Raw genomic sequence first — 22,977 nt, 5'->3', positions numbered from 1 at the left:
TTTAATGGCAAAGTAGCGGGACCACCTATGGTGTGCCATGGGGGGTTTTAATGGCAGCGTCCCTCTGTGCCTGGGGAGAGTTTGTGCAATTTGCCATCCTGCACCGTGTGCCGCCACGTTCTTCCAGGCGCTGCCGTTGGCTAATTAATTCCTAACCACATCAGAGCGCTGTAAGACCACTGGATTCGGATCGATTGGTGCGCTACGAGCCTGGGGTACCGCCACCCTGTGGCCCCTCAGAGTCTCGGGCACAGGCGCAAGAGCTAACAAGTAAAGGTCAGGGCCATTTCCAATGAGGCACCATCGCATATGCAAGCGCCATTAGCCTCGCAGACTCTCCGGAACCTTCCGCCACCCCTCTAAGAGGACTCGAAATGCCCCTTCCTCTCCCCTGCTGCGTTACTAGATAGGAAGAACTCTAAGAAGAGCTTTCTGTTCTTTTCCATGAATCCAGTCGGCCCTTTTACCTCATCTCTCTCAGTGAATATAAAAGCGGGGCTGTTATCTGTGGGGGCCGCCCGGCCCCCTTACATACTGAAGAGACAGCTATTATCCCTCAGGCTTTTCTTTCACAGAAGAGAGCGGACCTAAGATTAGGCACAGACCGGGTGTGGGACCACGCTCACCTTTGTGCCATGTCTGTATATGTGTGTGTGTGCCCTCGAGAGCTTCTTATCCTACAATCTGATGGCCACTGGCAGGGGGAATCTATTCTTGAATACAAGTCCCCCTATTGAAAGGCTGAATGGGTCAGGGTGGTTTGAAGGCAGCTGGACTGGAAGTGTGAAGTTGTGCATTAGGTCATCCAGCATAACTGAAGAGCTTTTGAGAATCAAGTATTAAGAAACATTTGATATGAAAGGTTTGTATGATTGCAGTGTTTATTTTTGTTATTCATATTTATTTTATATTATAATATAGTGTGTGTGCATAGATCTTTAAATAGATGTCGCCTACCCTGTTGTTGCCTATGGAAAGGAATGCGTCAATAGAGCCACCATTTTAGTACAGAATTGTGCTCCTTTGAAATAAATGCGGGACCAAGGTGCAGTGAAGGACTGTGGCCATCCAGAGCCAGAGATATTTAGACATAAATACATATTTCTATGATCAGAAGTTTTGCCAGTTGACAATATACGCATTTTTTTTTAATTACGAAAATTATAATTTTTCATAACCTTTTCACGTCGATGGATAAGTGACCGCATGGAATTGCTGACAAAGAGCATGTGTTTGTATGCATGGAAATGTATTATACACCCTCCCTGTTAAATATGATCTAAGCCCTGTCCTGAAACACATCCCCTTTAGTGCTTTGACTTCTCATTCTAACGGAGGGAGCAATTTGTTTGTGGATGTATCTCCGTCATGACTCCATAATGACTCGTTTACTCTTCCGACAATTATACAAGTTTCTGGCACCGCAGCATCTTGTAATCACATTTCTTTTTCATTGTTTGCTTAATTTGTTCAACAAAACTAGCATAAGCTTAGAATTTAGTGAAAGTTGGTGGTACTTTGCCTTATGGTCAGTGCTGTAAGTGACTGTATTATCATCAATAACGTTAGCCTCCTTGTTGAGCACAAAAGTCTGTTACATACAAAACGTAAAGAACGAAATATAATCTACGATTTTTCTGCCTTAATGCTTTTTTTTCATTTACTTGTTACCCGTACACATCTCTAAAAGTCCAGCATCTTCAGATTGGCTTTAGTCTTGACTAGTGCGGTTGATTGACATTTGTCCTGGGAGCACTGTACAAATGTGGCTGCGCTATTGACGCATGCTCAGGGTTCATATGTGATATTTAGTGTATATATATCTATGGTGTGTGTCTACTAGGGCTGCACGATATTGGAAAAACACATGAATACATTTATATTGAATGGGAAGATTTTGCTGAGGAGTGCATCTGCACAAAAAATAATGGACCAGCAAATACAGTAGAGCCTTGGTATAAATCGAGTCAAACAGTATTCAGGTACAGAAATAAAACATTTTAATCATACAATAAAGTTGTATAGTCCTCATTATATATATGGTTAAATTAAATACTTTTTGTTAAAGCTACAAAATGCAATAAGTCCTTGTGCCCAAATGCTTTAAAAGGCTTACACAGTCACAGGCCTTAAAACACACACACAAACACACACACACACACACACACACACAACTAATGATCGTTCATGTTTTTATGGTTAAACTGATATGAATCCACAATTGTACTTGGTCGACTATAATCCTGACTTCACATTACAGATCCACATTACACATTGCAATATCGATGCTAAAACAATATATTGTGCTGCCCTTGTGTGTAGATACATGCACTCACATATATAATTGATTACAAATCATACAAATATTTAATATAAACTTTTCATTAAGGCTGCTATGTGCTACGTATAGACAGTGACATTGGTTTTGACTGTAAGGGAAAGATGCAGGGGGTGCGAGAGAGACGCCTCATGCTGGTTATGAGGAGAGACAGTTACATATGAGCCTGAGTCTCAGCCTGTCTCCTCCTATCATGCCTTAGTGCTGCTGCAGTCAAGAGTCTCTCCTTTTTCTGGACAGAACTAGATGATCCAGCTACAGGCCTATAAACTAGCGTCCACAAGAAGGGACAACATAATTACAAGGCCGACATACATCACTGTTATTGTGAAAGGCAGACGTGATGGTTTATATTCCTGCATTACAGTATTACACACTTAGGATCTCACTCGTAACGGAAGCAGTTTCTCAGAAAAATCCATTTGCATTCGCGTCAGCATTTTCATTAGATGCCATCATGTATTAACTACATGCTTCATGATAGATGCTAAGTATTACCAAGAAACCACCAATTTCGCAGCCAAAGACCTTTTGTCAGAATAAACTGCTTGTTTACTGTGGTATATATTTAAGGGATGCTTTGAGGGACTGAGTTCAGGCAGATCAGTATGAGTCTGCTGTTTGGCAAATTGATAGTTTACAGTTAAACTAAACTAAAAATGTATAAATTTATACAATTTATTAAAACTATATGGATTCATTTGCTCTTGCTACCACCACAATACTACTACTGCTGCTCCTGCTGATAATAATAATTACTAAGTTTAATAAAATGTAATTAACCTGAACAATCTAAAAATCCATTCTTAAAACTTATGTTTTGTTGGGGATGTTTTCATCCACTCTATGGTGGTTTTAGCCTTAATTTGGCCATTACTTTTTATGTGTTTCAGCTAGCAGAATAATTTTTGGTGACATCTTTTTTTGACACATATTTTAGAAAAATACTTTTTTTTTTTGAGTTTAACAAGACAATACATCATAGTATACAATACAACAAAGGAAAAAATACAGAGTGTCTTATTTTTTTTATTTTCCCACTATCCCCTTGAAATAAAATAAATTAAAATGTATGAATTATAAACAATCATATCCTCTAAAAGAAATAATAATAAGTTAAAAATAAAATACAAGAATTAAAATAAATTGTTAAACAATATAATAATAAATGAGCAAGTTTACGATAAAAGCAAAATAAATAAATAAATAAATAAATTAAATTATAATAATAACAATTGAAAAAATAGTAAATAAAAGTTCAAATTAAAGAGTCAATATTTATATTTAAAAAATAATTTGACTTAAAAAACAAACTCAACTATACACTCTAGGCAAACTTACTACCCTTTTGTTATGTTCGGGATGAGAACATCCACAGTCACAACATTCGTATCAGTAGGCACCATTAACCCTTTAGATAGGCCTGTGCCTAAAGAAAGAAAAAGTTTCTGGATTTTATATGGAGTATAACCAGGCCCGGATTGGCTAATCGGGAGGACCGGGAGAATTCCCGGTGGGCCGGTCCGTTTTTTGGCCGCGAGGGCCGGTGTCCCTAGCTCCAAAATCTGTTGCTCTCAGCAGTCACACTTTTTAAATTTATTTATTTACTTGACCACAGCCTTTTTATTCATTATTTTGTCGCAACTCTTCTTTTTTTGTCTATTTTAATGATGATAAAACTTAGTTGTGTCTCCTTACTCCACGTAGCTGTTGTGGTCCAGCGGTTAGCACGTTAGGTTAAGACTCTGCGGGCCCGGGTTCGATCCTCTTTAAAGTAATGTAATGTTTTCATTTTTATTGTTAAGACATATAATACTGTTAGGGTTGTTGGACATTTGAAGTTCTAAAGCAGCTGTTTTCTCAAAAAAAGACGTGATAGTTTCATCAGAAACTGAATTGGAAATGACCTTATTTTAACATAGTCAGTCGTGAACTGAGGTGGGCCGGTCTGAGGCTTGAAACTCCAGGGCTGAAAAGGAGTCCCACTCCGGCCCTGAGTATAACAGTGTGTGTGTGTGTGTGTGTGTGTGTGTGTGTGTGTGTGTGTGTGTGTGTGTGTGTGTGTGTGTGTGTGTGTGTGTGTGTGTGTGTGTGTGTGTGTGTGTGTGTGTGTGTGAGTGTGAGTGTGAGTGTGTGTGTGAGTGTGAGTGTGAGTGTGAGTGTGAGTGTGAGTGTGAGTGTGAGTGTGTGTGAGAGAAAGTGACCTTTAACTTAGCTTGATCTGTCTAAGAAAATGAAAACATGCATCCCGGCTCTTAGAACTACATGGAGTAAATAAAAACAAAGACTGTGTATTTATGCACCATCCAATTTGGTTATAATGGAAGTCAATGGGGCAAAAACTGCCACCAACAGTAAAATTGGAGAGAAAAAAATTAAAATCTTAGCAATGTTGGTTCTTATTGTTCACATGTCCAAGATTGGGATAAAAGGTAAAAAATAATAAATATTTGATGCATTTTTACAACAGTTTAATCCAGTGGATGTTTTTACCCCTAAAATAACAAAAGGGTAGTCAATTTGAACAGTGCACAGAAATTAAAATAATGTTGAATCGAATTACAAAGGGTTAGATCACAATTAACTTAATCAGGATTTACTGACCAACTTTGTTGGAAAACCTACATTACTTATTTATAAATACTTAAAATTATTAGAAACTAATTCAAAATAATGGATTTCTAAATTATGGTTTTTAATCTTATGGTTGATAATAAAAAAAAGAGACATCGAACTATGAATAAAACATTGGCAAAATTGTTTAATTTGCATTTTATCTTTATCAGCTGATAATTCTACTGTACTTGTAATTCAATCATTATTAAGTTATATTACAGTTTAAAGTGGTCGTTGTCAGAATACACTAGTTTATAATGAGTTGTATGATTTGCTTATTTTTTACACAATGGCTGGTAAAATGTTCATAATTAATTGATTTCCCCTTACTTAATCCCCAACCCCCCACCAAAACACCTGGCAGCTATTAAGATCATTATTTATTAAATATAACAATCCATGTAGTACTTGTTATTATAATTGTTAATAAGTATTAAGACCAGATATTAGATAATTATGCAAGTATTAAAGACTGATTATCTGTTTTTATAAAATACATTTTTTTATTCAGTGAATTTCATTGTTATTAATTATTGCTTTTGGAGGTCTGGCCAAAAATATTTCCTGGAAACCTGGAAGGCTTGCTTAAGTTCTTTTAGGTGATTTAAGCCTTCTGAAACATTTTTGTTAGTCACTATTTTACCTAAAATATGTCTCACAAGACTTCAAATTACCGGTTAATTAGCATTGTCAACAGCAATGTAAAAGTGATCAGAATGTCATCAAAAACTGTATTATCTAATTAAAATCAATTACAAACTCCAATTTGTAATTAATCAGCCAACCATCGTATAGTTCTGCTCTTAAGAAAAATTGACTTACCTTAAGATAATCTCATGTTTCCAGTGGTCATTTCCGAAACGTTGGACGCTGTGTTGGAAGAACATAAATATGCATTGAGTGATAGCAGAGGATAACAGATTTCCCTCAGCCTCTACAAGAGCACCAGTCAGTGTGATCTTTATTGGAAGTGATTGAGGGTGATGAGGAACTCTAAAGCTCGCAGCTCTATTGTTCTCTATGGGGCCGAATGACTGATGGCTCCTTTTGTGCGGGAAAGGTGTTTTTCCAACCACCTGTACTTTAGGGCTGATCTCAGGTAGCAGCCAAGTGTATGTTTTCCAGAAGTAGCATGCACTTTTTACATTAATAGGGCAGTGTTTATGTTTGTGGGATAAGGAGAGAAGCCAACAGGTTCAGATGTGGCCTGTATAAAATCTTGTTTAATGAAGTTTACAATGGAAACATTTATTTTAGGCACCAAATACTCAGAGATGACAGTGTGTCAGTTACGCTATTTTATTGTTGGCAAGAGTAAAATGGCAATTTATGTGAGCAGAAAGGATATGTTTGAATGAAATCCCGATTTAAATATTGTATCTGTTTTAATGCAATAGGGAGGGCTAATTAATTTTGACTTTCATTAAAGAAGTTTCTGCTGTATTTGTATCTGAAGAACATTTGGTGCACTCATGGTATACTGTGCTATGATCCGTCATTGACAATAAGCTTCACTTTCCTTACTTTTAAATAGTATTTCTTCCTTTATGGACTTTTATTGAATTAAGTGAAGTTAATCTTTAATCAAATGCTCTCTCTCCCTCTCGGTCTCTCTATGAAATTATAATGAGCTTTTTTGACATGTCTTGTCAAGTATTGCAAAAGCATTGCACATTACATAGACAATGAATAAATAATAGAGTGACAATTATATTGTATTTATTATTAAAACAATTAGAAATGTGATAAATAATTTCACACATAACAAATAAAAATATATGATTATGATGACATGATTAATCCACACACACCTCCATTTACACACATCCACCCACCCACCCACACACACATACACATCCATCCAACCATCCTTATTCCATACACACACTGACCCACAGCCTAACAACACCCATATACCCCACCAACCATCCATACACATACAGATACTTCATATATGGTATACAGGGACACTCCACATACGTAATGTATTTTATACAGTAAATAAGGATTTTTTAGGCATTTTGAATTAGAAGGACCCTGACCCTGTAAACCACCTTAAAAGAGTACAACTTAGGCCCAATCCCAATTCTACCCCTGAGCCCTTCTCCTTACCCCTCGTTTTGCGCGTTCTCGTGAAGGGGTAGGGGTGTCCCAATTCTTTTTAACTTAAAGGTGTAGGGCTAAGGGGAACGGTTAGATATCCCTTCGAACTGAGATTTTTTAGGCAAAAAAAATCCCAGAATACACCAGCCACAATGGCAGGATAGCTGCAGCCGGAAGTAAGGAGATCCACAAATTAGTATTGTTTATTTTCTATTTTTTACAAAAATAGAATTGGGATTGAGCCTAAGTCATACCTATGTCATTATACAACTTTGTGTCCCTGTTAACCACACATACCTGCGCACACACACACAACGAACAAAACGACAAATTATAATAAAAAAATAACAATCTCTCAATTTAATTCAATTAAATGATGAATTTTACAAATGTATTGCCAAGGCACTTATAAAGTTTAAATTAAAAAGAACATGCATGTATTTAAAAAACAAATAAACAAAAAAAAAACATAGTAAAGACAGTAAATAGTAGTATAGTATCTTAAATGTAAACAGTAGTATAATACTACTACTACTACTAATAATAAAAATAATCATCATCATCATTATCATCTCTCCCTCTCTCTCTCGGTCTCTCTCTGTGTGGGTCTATGGCTGGATGCATTCTGAAGTCTGTCCTTGCAGACAAGGTTTTCCTCAAGGATGAGCAGGCTTCTGTCAGGGTCAGACAGGATGGTACCCTTGGGTCTGTGGAGGGATATCATTCCTCACAGAACATGGCCATGAGCTGCTTTCAGATCTGTGTTTGTGTGTAAATGCTTTTAAACTCTAGTGGTTATCTGTTAAAGTAGAGGTGCATAAGATGTCACAATACCAAAAATATATGCGGTCAAATGCCTCAAATTCCACGGAAATATCCAGATTTTTGATGCTCATTTATGTAGTCAGTAGTTGATATCCACACTTGATTTATTTATTTATTTATTTATTTATTTGTTTGTTTGTTTGTTTGTTTTCACTGTTTGACCAGCCAAATGAGTTCCCAAAACCACTCTAAAACTAACCAACCAATCAGGGAGATGTAACAAAACAGATTAAAAAATTATTTTAGCTTTTAATATTAGTGTAAATAACAGAAAATGTATATGTCATTATTAGAGAGTAAAGTAGAGGTGCAGAAGATGTCACAATATGAGAAATATCTGCATTCAATTTCCTCAAAATCCACAGAAATTTCTTGAATTTTGATGCACATTTATGTGGCTACACATCAGTTGATATGCACTCTTTATTTTATTTATTTATTTATTTATTTATTTATTTATTTATTTATTCATTTATTCATTTGTTTATTTATTTATGTATTTTTACTGTTTGACCAGGCAAATGAGTTCCCAAAACCACTCTAAAACTAACCAACCAATCAGGGAGACGTAACAAACCAGATTAAATGATTATTTTAGTTTTTGATATCACTTGAAATTTACAGAAAATGTATATGTCATTGCTATTTTTGATCAATTTTAGATTTGTATGTTGCATAATCCAGTGTTTATCTGTGAAAAAAAGTAATTATCTTGGCCTTTAAAATGTTAGGTGGATCTAATACATGTTCAATAAAAGGATTTGATGATGTAGCAACAAAATAGCAGTATACATTGTGTGTTTTTAAACTTTCAATATGATTTATTTATTTATTTATTTTTTGTTTAAAACAATTAAATATATTCTATCACCATAAAAAATCTGCATGGTAAGATATACATGTAGCTGGATATACATAAATGTATATTAAAGAGAATGTGGTGACGATGACTGTGGTGCTATACCTTACATATGCCTTTGTCTTTTATTAATGTATGTTTTTCGAATATGCTCTGGTACTTTTGACCTTACTAATGTGTTTCCTCTCTGTTGTTTTTGCAGGTAGAAGATGCAATGCTTATGTTTGATAAAACTACAAATAGACATAGAGGTAAGAGCTTGTTTTGTTTTGTGTGCGTTTGCATGTGTGTAATGTTATTATAAGTGTCCTTCAGGTATGCTGGGCCGTTAGTCGTGCAGTTCACAGTTGCTCTCAGTAGACATTGAAGCGTGAGTGTTCTGTATGAGTACAGGAGCCCCTGTGCTGGGTATTACATTATGGCATTAGATCTTCAAGGACGTTTCATTTGAGCCCTGAAGGTCAAGGCTAATACGGTCCAATAAAAGAGCAGCGATTTCCACTGTAGCCAATCCATCGAGTCGATTTGATTAGTCCGACATTTACCATTGGATGCGCAGGGTGGAATGTTCCTTGGTCATGTTCGCTCACGCCTGCAGGCTTGTGAGAAATGTACAATACCTTTAGAGTTATGATATACTGGACTTGAGGTTATTGCTCACCTGTGCAATATTTCTGCTACTGGGACAGTGTGTTTGTGTTCTTTTTTTTCTCCAGAAAAAAAGTATAACTACTTTAAAGCATTCCAGGGATTTGGCGTGATGTTTTACAGTAAGTGTAGTTAAGTAATCAAGTGATGTGTGTGGATGTGAGACGCTAGACAAAAAAATGACCAGATTATAGAAATGAGAAGAGGAAAAATAGTGTAAGAAAAAGCTGGGGAAAATGAGAAATCCTGTAGTAGAGAAAATAAGATGAAGCAAAATGAGAGGAATGGAGAAATGAGAGGGAATGAGAAATGGGTTGAAAAGAAAGTAAATGGTGAGAGAAATGGGCATATGAAGGAGAAATATGGGGAGGTGAGAAGTGAAATGGTGATCAATAAAGAGAAAAGGAAAGAAGAGAAGACAAAAAATCATGTAAGATAAGTAAGGAGAAAAAAAAGAGAAATGGGGAATGTGAAGGAGATATAAGTGGAGACATTGGAAGCTTGAAGGAAAAATATGGGGAGAAATTGAGAGCTTGAATAAAGTTTGGTTGCCTTACAGCAAAAAGGTTGTTGTTTCGAGGCCCAGCTGGACCAGGAGGGAGTGTGAAGGAGAAATAAGGAGAGAAATAGATGTCATAATGAATAAATAAGTGGAGAGGTAAATAGCTTGAAGGAGAAATATGGGGAACTTGAAGGACAAATAAGTAGAAAAACATGGAGCTTGAAGGAGACATAAAGGGGAAAATGTGGAGTGTGAGGGAGAATTAAGGAGAGAGAATCGTGGAGCTTGAATGAGAAATGAGTAGAGGAGAGAAATCGGGAGCTTGGTGGAGAGAGGAAAAAATAAAGGAGAAGTTATCAAAAGAGAGGAGAGAAATAAGGAGTGGGAAGAAGAAATGGGCAGCTTGGAGAAGTAAGGGGAGAAATGGGGAGCGTGTAGGAGAAATTAGGAATCAAAGGAGAAATTAGTGGAGAAATTGTGAGTTTGAATGAGAAATATGCAAAGTAGTTGGAAGCATGAGTAAAGTAGAAATAAGGAGAGGAGAGAAATTGGAAATTAGCACAGTGACTAAATGGCTTGTATGGTTGGTTGCCTTACAGCAAAAAGGTTGTTGGATTGTGGCCCAGCTGGACCAGAAGGGAGCGTGAAGGAGAAATAAGGAGAGAAATAGGAGTCATGATGGATAAACAAGTGGAGAAGTAGGTAGCTTGAAGGAGAAATATGGGGAACATAAAGAAGAAATAAGTAGAAAAATGTGGAGCATGAAGGAGAAATAAGGGGAGAAATGTGGAGTGTGAAGAAGAGGAGGGAGAATTGAGCTTAAATTTCCTTTAAGTGGAGGAAAGAAATTAGGAGCTTGGAGGAGAGAAGAAAAATAAAGGCGAAATTAGCAAAAGAGATGATAGAAATAAGGAGTGAGAAGGAGTAATGGGGAGCTTGGAGAAATAATGGGAGAAATGTGGAGCATGAAAGAGAAAATGGGTATCAAAGAAGAAATTAGTGAATAAATTGTGAGTTTTAATGAGAAATATGGGGAGAAATGGGAAGCATGATGGAGAAATAAGTAGCCCAATGGGAAGCTTAAAGGAGAAATATGGTTAACTTGGAGAAATAGGTGGAAAAACACGGAGCTTGAAGGAGAAATAAGGTGGAAATGTAGAGTGTGAAGGAGAAATAAGGGGAGAAATTCTGGAGTGTGAAGGAGAAATAAGGAGACAGAATCATGGAGCTTAAAAATGTGGAGCTTGAGAGGGAAATAAATGGAGAAATTGGAAAACCTGAAGGAGAAATAAGGGTATTAAAGAAATTGGAGCTTGGAGGAGTGAAGAAAAATGATGAAGAAATAAGGAACAGAAAGGAGTAAAATAGACAGCGTGAAAGAGGAAATAGGGAGCTTGAAGGAGAAATAAAGGGATGAGCGAGACAGTAGCATGCAGGAGAGAAGAGATATAAAGGAGAAATGAGGAAAATTAGAAGAGAAATATGGAGTGTGAAGGAGAAATAAGGGGGAGGGGAATCGTGAAGGAGAAACAAGTTTGGAGCTTGGATGAGAGAAAAGGAGAGTAAAGAAGAGAAATGAAAGAGAAATAAACAAAAGTGAGATGAGAGAAAAGGGGAGTGTGAAAAAGAAATGATGGAAGGATAGAATATAAATGGAAATAGTGCCTTAAAAATAAGCAGAGAAATGGGGAGTTTGAATGAGAAATATGGAAGAAATAGGACGCATGAAGGAGAAATAAGTGAGGAAATGGGAAGCCTGAATTTGAAAAAAAGGGTAGAAGAGAAATTGGGAGCTTTAGAGGAAAGGAGAGAAGAGAATTGAAGGGGAAAATGAGGAAAAGTGAGATGAGAGCAGTAGGGAGTGGGAAAGAGAAATAAGGGAAGGAGAGAAGAGAAATGGAAATCATGAAGAAGAAATAAGTAATGGGCAGATTGAATGAGAAATAAGGGAAGAAATGGGAAGCCTGAAGGAGAAATAAGCGGAGAAATGGGAAGCCTGAACGAGAAATAAGGAAAATTGCGATGAGACATGGGGAGCGTGGAGGAGAGAAATATAGAGTGTAACAGAGAAATAATGGAAGGAGAGAAGAGAAATGGGAATCTTCAAGGAGAGCAAAGTGGTGAAATGGGGAGATTGAATGAGAAATAAGGGAAGAAATGGGAAGCCTGGAGTAGAATTAAGGGGAGAAGAGAAATTGGGAGCTTGAAGGAGAGGAGATGAGAAATGAAGGAGAAATAAGAAAATGTGAGAAGAGAGAAATAGGGAGTGTGAATGAGAAATAAGGGAAGGGGAGACGAGAAATGAGAATTGTGAAGGAGACATAAGGTAAAAAATGGCGACCGTGAATGAAAAATAAGAGAAGAAATGGGAAGCCTGAAAGAGTAATAAGGAAAAGTGGCATGGGAAATAGGGAGCATAAATGAGAAATAAGGGGAGGAGAGAAGAGAAATGGTAATCGTAAAGGGGTAATATGGAGAAATGGTGAGCTTGAATGAGAAATAAGAAGAGAAATGGGAAGACTGAAGCAGAAATAAGCTAAGAAATAGGAGTCCGGAAGGGGAAATGGAGAAATGGGGTGCATGAGTAGAGAAATGGGCAACATGATGGAGAAATAAAGAAAAGAGGAGAATTGAAATAGACAAAAAGTGGGGCAATGAAGGAGAAATAAATCTTAAATTAAGAAGTGAAGAATAAATAGAAGAAGAAGGGAAGACACAAGAGAAAGGAGGAAAGAGAGTTGTGAGGGGTGAGGCTTTATCCTGCTCTGATCCTGGTCTCTGTGTATGACTTTAGCAGCGAGGCCTCTCATGAGGACATTATAAAGGTGGCCACAGCATTAACTGAGAGAGAAAAAGAGAGCTGAGCAGACCAGAGGAGGAAGCAGACACAGAGAAGCCGCTAGCAGCTTTATGCTACAGTGTTCACAGGTATAGCATCCTCTGTAGCGGCCTGAAAGCCACAAGAGAGATTCTTAGCCTTGAGTGGCCTTTGTGTGGGCTGAATGAAGAGGCCGAGGAGCAGCGCTGTGTCTTTTATGCTGCATAAGTGGCTTTCAGAGCTCACAGACGGGCAGCTTGTGGAAATGAAGTGGACGGTTTTAATCTTTCAACCTGAGATTTGCCTTTTAATCCATATCGGTCATATTTTAAAGGTGAGCATGTGCGTATCTGTTTTCGAAAGGCGTGTTGATGTGCAATGTTGTTCAGATTCTCTCTCTCTATTGAATTTGCATATTATAAACAATTTCATAATGTAGCTTTTGTCAAAATGAAGTGGTGCATTAGAGATGCTTCAATTTTACTGAGGTGGACATTTTGTTTTCAATTGGTTAAAATTTGTTTGCATTTAGTTTATATGTAGTATAATTTTTTTATTGATTTATTTAATGTATTATAAATAAATTTTTCATTATTTTTATGACTTTATATATATATATATATATATATATATATATATATATATATATATATATATATATATATATATATATATATACATACATAGACACAGTAAATAGTAGTAGTAATAATAAATAAATAAATAACAATAAAAAAATCTGAATAAAAACTACATTTCACAATCAACATTTATGGATTAAACAGTAATAATAAGTGATAATAATCAGTATAATTACAATGATTCATTTATAATAATATAAATGTCTCTCTCTCTCTCTCTCTATTTGCATATTATAAACAAAATGAATTGAGATATTTGAATTTAATAATGATACTGAGTGTTGAAATTGTTTTAACTTGGTTAAAAATTATTTATATTTTATTATTATTATTTATATTATGGTTTACAAATTTTTGGCCTTAAATTTTTCTGATTTGACAAACAGTAGATATTAAAGGGTTTTAAATTCAAGTATTTAAGACATAAATAATAATAAAGACAAATAACAATAATATAAAAATAAAAGTATAAAGATAATGGTGATAATGATTATAAAAAAATGTATACATCAGGGGTGCGTTTCCCAAACAACAATGTAACTCGCGGCTGAACTATCACAGTACGATGCATATGCATCGTTTCGGAAAAAAACGATGTCTTGACGAGTGTTTCCCAAAACCCGTAGTTTCTCTGTCGCAGATCCGTCATTTGAACCACGTTAGCTATAACGTAAAACACCCATAATGATGCTCCAAACAGGGTGGTAACAACTTCTTTAGAGAAAAACCCCATCATTTCTTTGTGCAAATTGTATTGTTTCACACGCACACGCATTTAAAAAAATCCAATATTAATTTTGGTAAAAACATGAACTGGCTTTTTCATATTTATTGAAATATATGTAAACGGCACATATAGAGCTTGTTTCTTTTACAAATATTTTGGAGAATATTCCATAGTCTATTCTAAATAGTCATAAAACCAATTATAAAAGCTGACAAATTTTTATATAATTTATAAATCAAATAAATAAAGAAAGAAATAATGAGGCTATTTATTATGAAATTTTATATTTATTATTTATTAGGAAATGAAAAAAATCATGCTTTAATAATAATTATAATAATATTAATGATTTATTTTTATTATTATTATTAAGTAGAATATTCTTTATTTTTATTTTTCTTAAGTCTACAATTTGACACATGCAAACCACTGCAGAAATGTTCTAATTAACAGGTCCATGTCATATACAGTACAGATACTGAAAACCTTCTATAAATACTAAATAAATAACGTAAAAACATTAACGTATGCTTTGTTTTTTGTTCCCACAAGCTTTGGAGACTTAACATGACATCCACTTTTAAATAATAGGTCACGAACAATAATTTGTCATAACCCACGGCTGTGGTCAAAATTACATGGTTTCAAAGTGCACTGTGAAGGGAGCGCAAATGTAACTTAAATTAAGATCACTAAAACTGAACTGTAAAAATACTTTGAAAGCAAATTACACCTAAGAGTGATGACTTTAATGCTTGAAAAAAATCATTCCAAGTTTAAATGTTGTAATGTTCTATGTAAATAGGGCATAGCGGGGGATAACTGGGAATAGCACACAGCCAGGAACTATGTTTCTGACTACAGCTACAGAGGTGTAGCTGCAAGCATAGAAGTTTGCAACACAGTTTGTGAATGTTCGATGGAACGACGGATTTTGGAAATGCCAAATCAATCCACTATGTTTTTAACAACACAGCTTGCGACCTTAGTTGGCTAACGATGATTTTCAGAAACGCACCCCAGTATAAGAAATGCTCTTGACAGTTTGAGTTTGTGACAGACTGACAAATATTTAGCTGCTGTTGGGATCATTGTAGCGTTTTCACCTAAAATAAATCATCATTTTTTTAAGTTTGATAATGGCATACAATTTGGATAAATTTTCTGTAATATTGGAAATATTTAACTCTAATGTGGTGATAATGATCACAGTAAAGTAGTAAATGTGTCTACCTCTTTCTGTGAACAGAACTCTCTCTCATTAGACATTCTTTAATAATGAAACTGAGTGTAAACATTTTGTTTTGAATTGGTAAAAAAAAATGTTAATAGCTTTGTTTATTGATCTTTTTTGTATAATTTTTTTGTGATTTTTATTTTTTGTATTGATTTGACAAATGGTGCATCCTGAAAGGGTTTCAAATTAAAAGTCTCTAAGTATTTAAGACAATTAATAATAAATAAAAATAACAATAATAATAAAATAAATAAATTTTTTTCTACATCAGTATAAGAAATGCTCTTGCTTTAGGTTTGTTCAGTGGCTGACAGTTTGAGTTTGTTGCAGACTGACACATATTTGGCTGCTGTTGGGATCATTGTGGAGTTTTGAGCTAAAATGTGTCATAATTCTTCAGAATTTGATAATAGCATACAATTTGGATACATTTTCTGGACTTTTCGGAAATATAAAACTCTAATGTGGTGATAGTGAACACAGTAAATTAGGAAATGTTTCTACCTCTTTCTATGAATAGGACTCTCTCATTTCTCTCTCTCTCTCTCATTAGATATGCTTTATTAATGATACGAAGTATGGAAATTTAGTTTTTCAATTAGCTAAAAAATGAATATATTTTGTGGAGATTTTTTTGTAATGTTTTGACAAATAGTGTATGTTGAAAGAGTTTCAAATTCAAAGTCTCTAAGTATTTAAGACAAATAATAATTAAACAAATAAAATAATAATAAAATAAATACAAATAAATAAAATAATTATTTTCAAAAATCTACATCGATATAAGAAATGCTTTTGCTTTGGGGTTGTCCATTGGCTGACAGCTTGAGTTTGATTGAAAATGACTTACAATTTAGGTACATTTTCTGGAATGCGGCAATAGTGGTCACAGTGAAAGAGAAAATTGTCTTCTGTTTCTACCCTTGGTTCTATCACAACTCTCTCTCTTTCTATTTCTCTCTCTCCCTCCTTGCATCCTCATGAGCATCTCAACACTCCCAATTGCAAGATCACTGACTGTAACATCCTCAGAACAGCCTGAAAAGTCACAGTGATCCTTCTTCCTTTTGGGACGATTAGCGCATAAGCTTTTTTTTGTGTGTGTAAATCTACTTCACAACCTCGAGTCACAAAAAAACAGTCTGCAGGTGATCACAAATCATCCGAGTCACCCAAACAGAGTGTTTCTAAATGTCAACTTAGCCTCTGATCTGTAAAAAGACGTGCGTTTTCTTTTGTAAATGGAGATCAGAGCATCTCGCAAATACACTTGCTGAACTTTGATCCACACTTTCTTCTGTTTCTCGCTTTCTCTCGTCCGCCATGCCCCCGTCTAGGCGCTCATACTCAATCTTGTAAATACTCCCATAGGGGCACAGTGTCCGTATCTAAGGGAACGAATGGGGCAGAAAGGGTTTTGGAGGAGCTCCGGACTCTCTGGAGAGGCCATACCGTGTTGGAGAGAGCAGACGAGTGGAAGTGAAGGTGGAGAGCATCTGTTTAGCACAAGCTTCAACCCCTAGTGGGTAAGAAATGCTATTATTCTCAAACCCTGGCGGAGGTGGCAAAGAGCAGCGAGGTCGGAAATGAGACTAGCTGCCATTAAAACATGCTGCTGGTAAACACCAAGTGCCAAACAATGGCATTCGCCGACCAGCCATTTCCATTAGACGATATTCAAAGAGACGGCCCACAATAGCTCCGCAACAATAGCCGCTCGCAGATGTGTTTCGCTTTTGTTTACTTGCAGGGTTGGAATATGTGCGATTGTCTTTTTGTTTATCCGTGTCCGTCTCGTCAATTTTATTTTTTTTCTCCCCCCTCTCCAATGGTATCTTCTGTTAAACGAGGTGCCGTGGGGGTCAGCGGTTTTAATAGCCTCACAGCAATTACTTTACGTGGCTGCCGTTTCTGCCGTAGTGAAGTGGTCAACTGGACGATAATAGGAAGGCAGACAGAGACATTTAAAATAGTTTTTGAAGATTAATGTTGAAATGAATGTTTTGTTTTTTCTCCTGAAAGAAACCTCTTGCTGAAAGGAGACAATAACGAGAGATAAATGCAGTGGCTGTCCCTGCTTCAGACACATTGAGTCATCATGGGGTTCTGTAGTTGGAACTGTTATATAAGAGTTTCAGTGACTGATGGACTGTAATTTGGCTCTGCCAGAAATAAAAAAGTGTTTTGTATTTTAGACATTTTTTTTTTAATTAGCAAATAATAGTAAAATATTATTAGTTAAAATTAATAATTAATACAAGTTAATTATTATACATTTATGTAAATTATAGATGAATTAGATAATAAATATGTATTGGGTGATCATTTCAGTAGTAATCTAAGGGGAGTTTTTATTTGTTTACTTTCATATTTGGTAGCTTTTTAAAGTTTGTAAACGTTTAACTAAATAGTTTTTTATAATAAATGTAATTTTAAAAATGCGAAGTATTGTTTTTTTAAATATGTTTTTATTGTTTAAATAGCAAAATTAAAAGTAATAACTGGTAAATATGGATTGTTTTTATATTTAAGAACCTGTTTTTATTCAATTTAATAACACTTTATCCATAATAACAACAACAATACCAATAATAATTATAATATAAATATTTGATAATAAAAATTATTATTATATAAATTTATATTGATAGTCATATGAATGGTTTCACTACATATGGAGTGAATGATCATTTTAATAATAATTTGATGGGAATTTTTATTTGTTTACTTATTTGGTAACAAGTTTGTAAACTTAAAAATATAACGGTTGAATTATAAATTAAAATATTGGATCTTAAATATATAAGTTTAATTTTAGCTTATATATTCAATCATTCATTTATTCATTCATTTTCTTTTTGGCTTAGTCCAAGTTAGTATTAATCTGGAGGCTGAATGAACTGCCAACTCATCCAGCATAGGTTTTTCGCAGCAGATGCCCTTCCAGCAGCAACCCATCATTGGGAAACATCCATATACTTTTTCACACACATACCCTATGGCCAATTTAGCTTATTCAATTTACCTATAGCACATGTCTTTAGACTGTGGGGGAAACTGGAGCACCCATAGGACACCCACGCCAACACGGGAAGAACATGCAAACTCCACACAGAAATGCGAACCAGTGACCTTCTTGCTTTGAGGTGATCGTGCTCCCCTCTGCGCCACAGTGATTTATATATATTTAAGATCCTATATTAAATACTTTAATTTAATAACAATTAATTTATTAAAACAACAAAAATATCAATAATGATAATAATTATACAAATAATAAAGATATTCATATTTGTAATAATAATAAGATTATATTTTATTGTAGCAACATTTTATTTGACATTTAATGACAACAACATTCATTCATTTATTCATTTTCTTGTCGGCTTAGTCCCTTTATTAATCTGGGGTCGCCACAGCGGAATTAACCGCCAACTTATCCAGCAGCGGATGCCCTTCCAGCCGCAACCCATCTCTGGGAAACATCCACACATACACACACATACTCATACACTACGGACAATTTAGCCTACCCAATTCACCTCTACCGCATGTCTTTGGACTGTGGGGGAAACCGGAGTACCTGGAGGAAACCCACGCGAACGCAGGGAGAACATGCAAACTCCACACAAACGCCAACTGAGCTAGGGATCGAACCAGCGACCTTCTTGCTGTGAGGCGAACGTGCTACCCACTGCGCCACTGCGTCGCCATGACAACTACAATTAACAAATAAAAAACGTTCAGTAACATTTTTAAAATTAAGAATAAAAAATTGTTTATTCAGAAGTGCCAAATCTTTTCTTTTTAAATGATGAATCTTTTCTATTATTATTATTATTATTATTATTATTATTATTATTATTATTATCATCAAATAATTAATTAATGTATAATTTTTTTATTATTGCTATTTTTATTTATTATTATTTATTATTATTATTCAATATTATAATTATTAGTGAGTGGCGCAGTGGGTAGCATGTTCGCCTCACAGCAAGAAGGTCGATGGGTCGCTGTTTTTTTTTTTTTTTTTCCTCGGCTCAGTTGGCATTTCTGTGTGGAGTTTGCATGTTTGCGTGGGTTTCCTCCGGATGCTCCGGTTTCCCCCACAGTCTAAAGACATGTGGTACAGGTGAATTGGGTAGGCTAAATTGTCCGTAGTGTGTGTGTGTGTGAGTGTGTGTATGTTTCCCAGAGATGGGTTGCGGCAGGAAGGGCATCCGCAGCGTAAAAACTTGCTGGATAAGTCGTCAGGCGACCCCTGATTAATAAAGGCAAGAAAATGAATGAATGAATAATTAGTAGTAATAGTATTATTACATTTATTTATTTATTTATTTATTTATTTATTTATTTATTTATTCATTATTACTTCTACTATTACTATTACTGGGCATAAAAGATAAACTATTAAACCAAAAGTGCTCATGTGGAACACTACAGTTTTAGACCAACCGGCGAAATAAAATATAGATTTTGCCACCTCTCCAGCAATAAATGACAACCCTTTCTGTTTCGACACCACTAAAAAGAACTGCATCACGGGCAGAGGATGACGTTGAAGGAAAGGACAGTGTGTTAAACACAAAATAAAAGACAATGACATTCCTTCCCAGTTCCCTCCATTGCAGCAGCAGACAATCTCACACGCTGATGTATTACTGTCATCATCTGCAACACACACACACACACACACACAGATAGAGACAGACAGACAGTCTCTAATCCTCCGCAGTCTGTCTGTCTTCACACCCCCTGCAAGACTATTCAACACTGTCCTTCATCTCAGAGGTGACGAACACGCGGCAGCTAAAAGACGCTCTCTATTTATCCCCCCCTCTGCTCTCCTCCTTCAGTGAAAAGGGCGTTAGCCGTGCCAGAATGAGAGGACAACAGCCAAGGTCTTGCATTCAGAGAGAGAGAGAGATAGAGAGAGTGAGAATGATTGCAGTGGAGATCGAGCTGTCTGCTGGTAGAAATGGCCAATAAAGCCTGGCCCCCCCTTCTTTTTTTGTGCTGTCTGGAAAGCCTTTTGCCCCATATACACACTCGCACTCCATCAGGGCATATTTCAGTCTCCTCATCTTTTATCTGTTCTCTTTCTGCCTGTCTGTCTCTCTTTCTGCCTTTTCTTCTCTCGCCGAACAAGTCTCGAGTGAATATGCTACATCTGCGCTTCACAAAATGAGAAACAAAGTGTGTGCTGCGCGAGGCTGCCTGAGACTGATTTTACACACCTTAGCACAATTCTGCTCTGATAATCTCAGCGCCGAACATTCATCAGGGCTGGCTGTGGAGATGCTTCTGATGTGTTCCAGAAATCCCACTGAATCATAGGCATGTGCATTTGGGTCATTTTCACTGCTTGGGGAGCTCGACAGAAAAAAAATCTTAAGAATAAAAAAATATATATATTTATATTGATATTTATTCATTTAAGGCAGCACGGTGGATCACAGCAACAAGGTCACCGGTATAAGCCCCAGCTGGGCCAGTTGCTATTTCTGTGTGGAGTTTGCATGTTCTCCCTGTGTTCGTGCGGGTTTTCTTCAGGTGGTCCGGTTTCCCCTACAGTCCAAAGACATGCGATATAGGTGAATTGAATAAGCTAAATTAGGATTTCGACCTCCTCTGAAAACAATAAAACTCTGTTAATTTCATTTGTATCTTTTCCTCTATTAAATGTATCTATGATTGTAGATTGTTTATTATGTTTTATGCACTTTCCTACAGAATCAGTCCAATCAATCTAAAATGATAAATTCTTTCCAAACAGTTATTCATTTGACACTGTACAAAAATGTTTTGAGATTTGAGTTGAGAAACATGAAGGAACTAAGTTAACTTATTTTATTTTACAAATTTAAGTGGGTTGAACATATTAAGTTGTCTAAAAAAAATCTCCAGAATTGTGTTATTTCAGCTCAATTTAGATCAGTAGTTTGAACAAACACCAAACGTCATTTTTTGAGTGCATCTAGTGAAATTGTATTCATATCGTATAAAAAAAAAATATTGTTATGTTAGATTTTTCCAATATGGTGCAACCCTTGCTGGAATAGTTGGCAGTTCATACCTCCTGTGGCAACCTCTGAAATAGGCTAAGCTGAAGGAAAATGAATGAATGAGGGAAAATTTATATAAAATATTATATATATAGATATATATATATATATATATATATATATATATATATATATATACACATAAAATATATTTTATATGTGTGTATGTATATATATATGTATGTATGTATTTTACTCTTTGATTTATTTTAGTAGTTTTTTTCTTCTATTTGTAGTGTTTTTGTGTATGTGGAGAGTGAGGAAGGTTTTATTTTTCAATCTATTTTTGTATTGTGTATATTGCATTTTATAATTTAACGGCACATTCATTTAATAAAAAGAGTAATATTGGAACTATTGAAATCACAGTCATTTTAACCTTTTTTACATTTTCTTAATAAATGACTTTGTTAAAATATTATAGAACTATTGCAACTTGACTAGTTCTATCGATAATAAAAAATAACTAAATTTGAAAAAGCTTTTTGACTGGTTTAATTGAAAAAGTAGTTTGGGAATTCAATCTTTTTTTTATTTATTTTTTTTATAATTATTCATTATTGTTTTTGTACCTTGATTAGTTTCAGTATCAGTTCAGTCTAGTTATAATATAAAGTAACATATGAGCAATTCCAGCGTTATAGATGTGACATTTGCTTTAAAATCTCAAAATATAAATTCTCAGGGAATGTATACGACACGTTAACATTATACTGAAAAATCTGTTTACATTTTCCAAAACTACTAACCACTAAGTTATGGGATCAGAAAAATATCAATCTGTAAAAATGTTTTTATTTTTTAATTGAGGAATATAAACATGCGTTATGGATGTGATCTAAAATGTTTGTGAGTTTACAGTATACAACATACTTGGTAAATGTTCTGTGAATTAAACTGCTCAAACCAACAGAAACAATGCTAATCAGAAAGATAAGAGTTAGTTCTCTATAGAAAAAAATTAATTTGTTGTATTGATTGAAATTTATTTAGCATTTTTGAGGAAAAAGCCTTGTTTTGGATTTGACACCTGTCCATTATGGATGTGACAGATGTGAAATTGCCACGTATGTGACTTTGTTAAATCAAATACAATAGTTTGAAAACATTGACAGACATTTTTTGAGTATTTTTACAGTACTTTAAAATACTTGCTTACATAAAAAACTTCAGAAAACTGATTTTTTTTCATGGTAAGGTTGACTCATATACATATACGTTTAAAAGTGTGTGTTTGTATATACTTATAAGCTTTTTGTCATTTATATATATATATATATATATATATATATATATATATATATATATATATATATATATATATATATATATGATAGATGGATGGATTTATGGTGTTTTGTGTCTTAAATAGCATGTTTTGTTTGAATTAAAATCACACAAGGTATAGTATGTGACTCAGTGGTTACCACTGTCGCCTCACATCAAGATGGTTGCTGGTTTGAGTTCCGGCCAGTTGGCATTTCTGTGTTTGTCTGTTCTCCCTGTCTTTGCGTGGGTTTCTGCTTTCCCCCACAGTCCAAACATTTGCACTGTAGGTGCAAAAAATTGGCCATAGTGTATGAGAATGTGTATGG

General features: G+C 35.1%; 1 protein-coding gene across 50 annotated transcripts in view; it reads left to right on the top strand.

The window, feature by feature from the left end:
• The window catches only part of msi2b (musashi RNA-binding protein 2b), a 413,958-nt gene that overhangs the window by 219,242 nt on the left and 171,739 nt on the right, over positions 1-22,977 (top strand). For all 50 annotated transcript variants that reach the window (XM_087282615.1, XM_087282616.1, XM_087282617.1 and 47 more), the window contains one exon: positions 8,944-8,992. In XM_087282615.1, the coding sequence (XP_087138741.1) occupies positions 8,944-8,992 (49 nt within the window). The remainder of the gene's footprint in view (positions 1-8,943; positions 8,993-22,977) is intronic.

This window comes from Danio rerio, chromosome 15, assembly GCF_052040795.2.
Source record: "Danio rerio strain M-AB ecotype USA chromosome 15, GRCz13ab, whole genome shotgun sequence".
NCBI classification, from domain to species: Eukaryota; Metazoa; Chordata; class Actinopteri; order Cypriniformes; family Danionidae; genus Danio; species Danio rerio.
The sequence above is the reverse complement of the archived record's forward strand: the minus strand, read 5'-3'. Positions and strand labels throughout refer to the sequence as shown.